Source organism: Mercenaria mercenaria, chromosome 16, assembly GCF_021730395.1.
Source record: "Mercenaria mercenaria strain notata chromosome 16, MADL_Memer_1, whole genome shotgun sequence".
NCBI classification, from domain to species: Eukaryota; Metazoa; Mollusca; class Bivalvia; order Venerida; family Veneridae; genus Mercenaria; species Mercenaria mercenaria.
In genome coordinates this window covers 46,485,203-46,494,353 of record NC_069376.1, presented here as the reverse complement: position 1 = coordinate 46,494,353, position 9,151 = coordinate 46,485,203, and the positions used below count along the sequence as shown (strand labels likewise).

The 9,151-nt window shown below is 34.0% G+C and overlaps 1 protein-coding gene across 1 annotated transcript; it reads right to left on the bottom strand.

Annotated features, from left to right (window-relative positions):
* Positions 1 to 216: 216 nt before the first annotated feature.
* On the bottom strand, positions 217 to 3,029 carry LOC128549677 (uncharacterized). Its single transcript, XM_053526958.1, has 3 exons — positions 2,600 to 3,029; positions 1,666 to 1,833; positions 217 to 958 (listed from the first exon to the last, which is right to left on the bottom strand). Exons 1-3 carry the CDS (start codon positions 2,835 to 2,837, stop codon positions 774 to 776), a joined length of 591 nt encoding a protein of 196 aa, XP_053382933.1. The 5' UTR covers positions 2,838 to 3,029; the 3' UTR covers positions 217 to 773.
* Positions 3,030 to 9,151: the final 6,122 nt, after the last annotated feature.

Sequence of the window (9,151 nt, the reverse complement as noted above, 5' to 3'; positions counted from 1 at the left end):
TAAAACTGTTTCTATTTTTAGCTTTTCTGGCCCATAAAGGGCTAAGGTGTCCCCACTTTGAAAACTTTGGCACAAGATCTTGTAGTGGTGCTACATACCAAGTTTGATGAGAACGGGTTATCGTCTTCCGAGAATGTTAACAAATTAAATGACTAAACCACGGACGATGCGATAATCTTAAGAGGAGATCATGTAGAAATAAAACATTTCAGTTGATAAAGTTTTCATTTTTTTATTTTCTATAAAAACAACTAACAAAAAAAATAACAATATATATTCAAAACCATGTAAATAGTCAATAACAACAATAAGACAGAAATTTAATATTACATGAAAAATCAATGTAGAAGTCCTCTATTTAATTTCTTATTATTTAATCATTTAATCTATCTATTATAAGTTGTGGATATCAAAATAAACCAAATAAGCACAAAGTATATTATGATTTAGTGCCTGGTAAACACAAGACACCATGTGTAGTCATTTATTTATTACCATAAAGTAAAGATAACATATTGACAATGTTTGCTGTATTTTTGCCTTATTTATGCTCCACTACCTGTAAAAGATCAATAGAAAGACTTGATTCTAAACATGACCATATAACAACAAATGTTGTCAATGATAGTGTTGGACATTACAAGTGAAAATATCCGTTTATTCTATGATTCTCGTAACGCACAATTTTACGAGTAACCACGAGGCAAGTGTTGAAAAATAAGCGCATTTCTGAATGTTTGAGAATGAACCATGCGGCTATACTTTTATTATTTTCACTGAAACCTCAAAGAACATTTTGAGGGCACACATTGACAAACATTCGAAAGTCCTGCCATAAAGGTTATGCCAGCTGATATCGCAGCCAACCAACAACTCGCACCAAGATGTAATTCCTTAACCCCGTAGTCCCCTATCACATGCTTACCATATATAACTGGTCCACTAACAATGAAACAGCCTGAAAGAAACAAAATAATTCAACTTAGAAATAATTTTGTACTAAGTTCAACACGTCTGGATCAATACACTTAATTAACAAAGATATGTTAATATGCCTGTTACAATGCCATAAAAAGGGTTCGGTTCCATATATACATTTAAACAAGAGCTGTAGTAGCACAGCAACGCTCGACTATTCGAAAGCCTTAACAGAATGAATATAAAAGTCATGAGAGGGGCATAATATGTTTTTTAAAGAAAAATAGAGTTTTGGGACATGTCCAATGTAAGTTAATAAGTGTGTGAAGTTTTAATCCTTTCCCACAAGTGGTTAATGTACCGGTTTACTATACATACAAAAACGCACGGGTGAGTCCAATGGCTCTACCTATTATTTGAATAGTCGAGCTAAGAATTTCAATTTTAAAACTGAATATCAACATAAAAGAACATGAAATAGCGTGCACCTTAATTTCATTCTATTTGAAGTATCCGGAGACTGAAGACCGAATCACTGTATTTCACAAATAAAAGTTACTGAATTTACATATTATTTACAAAAAAAGAAAGTGAATTTCAAGAAATTTAAAAACTATCGAGGATGGGTATTACATGGTAATACCACATGGACAATAACGAGCTTCGAGGTTTTAGGGCTTGTTTAATGTGAAATCTATGAAAGTTATGAATTCACTGGTGCAGGCATCTCATAAATGCAAAACTTACCTGCTAGAATCGTCAGGGCTGCTATGGCTATGAATATTTTTGCAGCGTGTTTGCCTCCTTTTTCTTCGTTACAACGACACAGATAGTAAACAGAGGACACCAGGCTAATTGACAGCAACGTCAGACCCGTTATCATCAACCCTTGTACTATCTTAACAGTTTCAGTATCTGAAATTTCCAAAAAATTGCTTTACAATAAATGCATGATGAATTAACTTCTTATTTCAAGAAGTAGTATAAATGTATGCTTATCAGATAAAACTTCATTCATTTATCTTTGATTGTATTAAATGAGCCGCACCATGAGAAAACCAACATAGTGCATTTGCGACCAGCATTGATCCAGACCAGCTGCGCATTCATACTGTTCGCTTTCAAACCCTATTGCAATTAGAGAAAATGTTAGCGAAGAGTATGGATCCTGACCAGACTGCGCGGATGCGCAGGCCGGTCTGGATCCATGCTGGTCGCGAATGCACTATGTTGGTTTTCTCATGGTGTGATTCAAATATTCTTTATTACAATGTCTGTTATCATCCAGTTATAATGTGCAATAATTGTCTAACATAAAACTACTGTTATTGTCTTTTTCCGTAGTTTTTTAACAAGAGAATAAACTCTTTTTTACAAAATCACAAGCAGTGCAAAAAAAAATTATTTATATATTTGCATTCCATGTATTCCATGTATTACGGCCAAAGTTAAAACAAATTTGTGTTATCATTATATTTTTGTAATTAAGTCTTTACACATGTTAGGCTAGAATAGCATTAACACTTGTTGTTTTCTGTTATAACAATTACAGAATCCCTCGAAATACTTTGGTGGGTAGGTGACTGCCACGACCCTCGGGGATTCTGCAGAATGATATTATCTCTACATTCAATTTATTTTTTAAACACTTGTAAAACAAATGTAATTATTTTTTTCTTACATAAATAAGAGCCAGAAATATCTGTAAACGAGTCATCGGAGTCTGGAATGGAGTCCTTCTTGATGTAATAGGTCTGGCGTTTCCAAAACAGTCCACTGTCTATATCTTTCACAACTGTGACATTTCTTACTCCTGAATCAATCTCCCCTGATATCCAGAATGGTAAAAATAACGAGAGCAGTCCAAACAACCATGCAAAAATGTAGAGAAAACAGATAATAATTTTAGCTCGATCCATAATTGTTTAGAGCGATAAATAATTTAGAAATTTGAATCCTGCACTCCGCTATCTCAGATAAAACTGAACTTAAGGTTACTGTTACATTACCGTTTTATTTATAGCCTGGCATAAAAATCAGATATTTAAAGCAAATAGAATTTCCAAGTTATTTATAGAGCCACACATCATGAATGAAATATATAGTTAAACAAACATAAAAGGTTACAAGTACGGAAGAGCATTAGAGTCAGGTGCGTTTTATCTATTAACTCGAAACGAGATATTAACTCGAAATTTCGAAATACTAAAACGAAATTTCGAATTTCGAGTTAATAAGTCGAAATTTTGACTTCGTATCTTGCCCTTTTATTTGCAAAATTTGAACGTCTGTCCGTCTGTCAAAGGCCAAAAATACAATGGACGACTTTTGACTCTTCGAAGTGGAATCATCTATCTACACATCCATATATTGTACATGTGCATGTAGCGACTTGAACATATACTACCATAAATCCATGTATGACCTACCCCATAGCCTCTAGAGCTACTTCAGATTTCAAACTGTATCCAGGATATATACCTCATTTACATGTATATTATGTTCAGGTGGCAGGGGCTCGAACTAGGTCGAAACCCTTCCAGATATGGTCAAAATAGTGAAATATTCAAAGTTTGAATACTTCGCGGTCACCTTCTATAACCTCTCCTCAAAATCTAGATATAACCAGATACCGAATCTTGGTCAGACTCATTACTACACGTTTATGTAGGGTATGTCTATATTTCCTTGCTATGGGCTCAAACTAGGTCGAAAACCTTCCAGACTAGTGACATTTTATGAGCAAATTGTAGGGCTACCCGATGAATACACCAGGTACCTTATCTTGGCAAGGACCTATACATCAACGTAAACTATTGTAGTTAGTAACTCGAAATTTCGAGATACGTAACTCGGAATTTCGGCTTAATACCTCGAAATGTAGACATAGTAACTCGAAATTTCGACTTATTAACTCGAAATTTCGAGTTAGTAAATAAATAACATACACCTGGCACTAATGCTCTTCGGTTTACAATACACTTAATAGCTGTTCTTTATTCTATATAAAATGGAAATGTTTCAAATGGCTGCAGCACACATAAGGACCAATTTTAAATGCCTGTAACATACATTTTCTTGAAGAATATTGTCAGTGCTAAATCAAAATCAAAAGAAAAGTGGTCATGTTTGATGCAAAAAGGGGTCATGTTTGATGCAAGAAAATAGTTTCAGTCAAACACACAAAGTGCAAAATCAGCTAAAATGAGACCCCAAATTGTAGTGGTTGTAGATGATCCATTCTGTTGTTATTTTTTCTTCATGAAAATGCTAACTACATGTCAAGCATTGATCTTTCGTGTGATTTCAACAGTAAAATTGGAAAATAAGAAAACAAAAATAATTGAGGACTATTTGGATCCGCCATAATGCGACTACCATTTTGTTTTCATGCCATTTTCCTATTTAGTATCTATATACCTAAAATTAACAGGTTTATGTGTATTAAGGTATTAGGCCCATAACAGAGTACCTCCTTTTTGAAGAGTATTCAATTCCTACCATAAACCTATTTTGACAGCAATTTTCAGGGGGGCGTAGGTTCAAGCCCTACTGGGACCAAATTTTTTTTCCTTGTTTTCCTTTTTTTCTAGTAAGTTTTTACTTCTTTCAAGGCTTGTTAATTACTTATTGTACAAAAATGGAAAAACAATCATTTGATATGCTATTTCTTGTTGTTAAAAGTGAATTTACCTCTAAAATAGAAGGGGTAGAGTTAGACATCTTTAAAAATACTGAGTTACATGCGGTAAAAGTTGTCTATTTTGCCTTCATTCTTTAGATTACATATTGTGGAAGAAATATAGGTAGGTTTAACTTCTACCCCAAGGTTATTTTTGAATGAAGTGAGCAAAATTCAAAACAGACCCGCAGGATTCGACCATATTTTTTAAATATTAGAGTTGGAATTCTGTCTGATTAAATCCGTTTACTCGAGACATCCTAGAATAAATGAAATTGACAGTTTTTATTTTAAGTTTTATGATTGTTTACCAATAGATTGATATTTCTTTCATAAAAAATAATGGAATAATAAATTGTCTGAAAACGTTTTGGATAAAGTACACCACTTTGAAATTTGTCTCTACTTGAGCTTTAGGAAATACCATAAATTACACAAAATTTATAAAAAACGGCACGGTAAAAGTTTTTAAAAATTTGCATATAAGTGCGAAGCACAGTCAACTGTAAGAATATACCAAGTAAATGCCATTTTTTTAAACATTACTATTTGGGGCCTAATACCTAAACAGGTTTAATCAAAGGCCTGGAGGGCCTGAGTCGGCTAATCATTGATGTACTGACAGTATAGTCTACCAGTTTCAGTTTGTTTTTAGTTTTTTTCTTAAAATTTCATAACACAGCTCGATATTTACCCAAAATACTATATCCGGATACGATTACACTTTTCTCCAGTTTCAACAATATATTTTACAAATTGTGATGATACGAAGACATTTAGCAGCAATTGGCAGTATCTGACATTGAAGTTTACGGTTAAATTACCTCTTATTTAAATCTTTTCATAAAAAAGTTGTTTCGTTTCGTGAAAGCAGCCAAACATAGACGATCTACTTTCGATTTCAAAAACTACAAGAAAATACGATTTAATGTTTCGCCGATTTGTTTATTTCTCGAAAAATAAGAATTAAAATCATTTTTAATATCAGTAGTAACTAAACAAACCAGTAAGAGCTTCTTCTTCCGATAATTTATCCGTTTACTGACTGCAAAATTCAACCCACGCAAAGTTTATAGAAATCATACGATGCGTGTTTACGTTCAATGTGGGAGAATTAAGGCTGATCGGCTATTTTACCTAACGCATCCAGACGATTCAGATATTGTTTTTAAAAAAGCATTGTGTGCGTTTCTGTAATTTTATATACGTTTTTATACGCTTAGAAATTATTAGACATGCATATTTGCATTATTTCTATACGTAATTTACGCTAATACGCATCTTATCTGGAGCCCTGTGGAACTATTTTTTGTCTTTCGCTGGATGTTACCCAAGCTTTGTAAGCCTGCGCAATTCTTAAAATGCACATTTATGCTTAATGAGTTACATTCGAGTATTGCACAATTACAAGTCATAAATATGACAGATTACATCGTATATTGGCCATAGCAAATGGAATTGACACAACTTAACTTCATTCATGCAGTGAACTGTTTGAAGTTTGAGAAATCTAATGGAACTACATCCCTTCACGTGTTATTCGGTCCATTTAGAGAATCGCTGAACAGCAAGGACTCGTCAAAAGGTTTTCAGCCTTTAGCCGACTCAAAAAGTAGCACTTAGTACATGTTTAGTTTAGCTTAACACTGAATTAATGTGTTCTACTGTTTTTAAAAGAAATAACTGTAACTGCATAACATTTGTGATTGCAGCTCTACATGCAGCACTTTTTTTTATTCAGCTACGTTAGGGCGCTCTCATTATTCAGCTAAGTTAGGATTTTCTTTATTGAAAGTAAACAGATGGACATTGGATAATACTTCTGTATCAATGACATAGCAACGGTACAAAAATCCACCGTTTATCTCGCACGTAGCAAATGACTTATTCCTTTTAAAGACCCAACACGACCTAGTGACCTACTTTTTTCACCCACAAAACTACATGAAAATCATTCTTATAATACAGGTAATATACGGCTATACTACAAGTTCTCAGATGGACAATCTGGGCCCTTCCTGAATAAATGTACTTATTCAGTCAATATCTTTTAAGCATAGTTTAAAAATATAGATGAATAACTATCTTACACTTTAGAAACAAAATGTGATTGAAATTTAACTAAATACGTCTATACATATTGCTATATTAACTCAATAAAATGTTAAGACATTACACACATTGTCTTGGCCTAATATATGTCACTGTCAATTTGTAACTAAACACTTGTTATCTCATTTTTTTTCATGCAAATCATGTGTAATTGCCATCATGAAAATACAAAAGAATACAGTTATTTTGTGGTGCGTCTTTAAAGTTCATGGCCAAATACATATCAGAATTTTACATAAGTGCTGGAGGTTCCATGCTTGTGTATGCAAAGAACTGGATTTTGCAGTATCACTGTGATCTGATTCCATATATCATATATTTATTTCAAAGTAAATGAGGTGTGCCGTTTGGCGTCCTATACCCGTGAAATACTGATTTCTTTGCATTGTCATTCTGGTCAAAGAAGTGCATCTGTTAAATTATAGCTTTTATGTGTATATAGTGTATACGGTTATCTAATCGACTGGGTACAGTGCAGTCCATAAAATAAACAAACGTGTTTGTAAACATGGACGGATCCAAACGGAAGGGGAAGAAGCTTTTTATAGAAGTATTCCGATGGCAAAATACAATACATATCCGTAGCCCTGACCAACATATAAACCGGGCAAGTCTACTTTATAAGTACATCAACACGGCTGACCCATTTAAACGAGCTATACACGGCTTATCTCATATCAAAAATTATATACAAGTGAATCACACAAAAACCAGCTACCCAATACCATGCAGCTTATCTATCAATGCAGAGGAGCCTATGCCTAATGCATTGTCATCGTCTTGGGAATCCAAACATACTGTATAGATCTAATTTTCCGTTGGAATTACCATAAAATTGAAATGGTATATTATCCGAAAATGTAAATTGCACTGTTAGTTTTCAGAAAACTTATTTTGGAAATTTGAACGGATATAAATAACCGACACTACAGTGTGGGTACCGTAATGTCCTTTGTGAAATTAGCAGAGGTATCTTATTCCCTTTTGCTTGTGTATTAGTAATGTGTATCGACCTGAAACAGGAACATTTTTCACAGCTCTTTTTTAAATACTACCAAACGTTATAGGTAACATTCACTCATAAGTCGCTGATGACATACCGGAAATTTATTTAAATATTTGTATTGTATTATTAGGGATAGTAATTTTGTTTTTGAAATATTTTCTTAAGAAGCTGATCGTTTAATGAAATGGTAATGTCGTGACAATTAATATTAAGCCAACATTACTAATATATTTTGTTATCATGAATATCTTATTCATTATATTCAACACGTGCACATTCAATGTACAATGTAAGAAACTATGATTTGAAACAAAACTGAGAAATTTTAGGTCAAATAATAACCGATTGATTTTATCAAAATGTAGCTAGAGTTACCATCAAATGTGATTAATACCCACAGACGCCGCTCTAAGACAGGGAAAGTAAAATGTTGTGATCGTGATCTTTGGGCTTCAAGTGTGACCTTGACCTTGAGCTTTATGACCCGGGCTGTGATTTTTGCTTGTCGTCTTGATGAGGTTATCAACTGATGCCAGATTTATGAAAATCCGTCCAGTTATTAATTAAGAAGATACGGAGCAGAATCGAATTTGAGTTCCTTAAATGATTTTGGACCTAGTGATCTTGGTTGTGCGTTCTGCATGTCTGCTAAATGCGGTTAAAACTGATGCTAGTTTTATGAAATTCTTTTCAGCGGATTAGTAGATATGAGTTGATTGATTGATTGATTTGGGTTTTACGTCGCACCAACACAGCATAGGTAATATGGCGCCAAACAGGACTACAAATTTTGGTTTCACATCTCATTTACATCGAAATTAAAACGTGAGTTATGGAAAAAAGACTGAGCTTTGGTTCTAGTTTTATGAGATTCATTTCAGTGGATTAATAGACGAGTTGAGCTATTTGATCTTTGTCCTCAATGTCCTCAATGTGACTTTTGGCATAGTGACCTAGGCTTTGCACCCTGCATGTCATCTTGATAAGGCTGACAAGTGATACGAGTATTATAAAAATCGTTCTGGTGGAAAAGATGATTTGGATCGGACAAAAACTTAAGCTATCTAATTTTATGACCTTGGACCTAATGGCTCGAGCTGTGCACTCTGCACGTCACCTTGACGGGGAAATACAACTGATAAATCTTCAAAGCAGTTTGCAGGTATGGAGTGGACATGAAATTAAACTATTTGACCGTTGACTTCCACGTTTAACATTGACCTTAGACTGAGTGACCTGGGGTTTGCACATCGTCATGATGAGGTTAATATCTAAGTATAATTTTAAAAATATGTTCCAAGGGGTTTAGAATATACGGAGCGGACACAAAGTTAGGCTATCTGGCCTTTGACTTCACGTGTACCCTTGACCACTTGGACCTGGTAATCGGAACGAAAAAATGTAACTTATACTCCATCTTCTTACAAAATGGG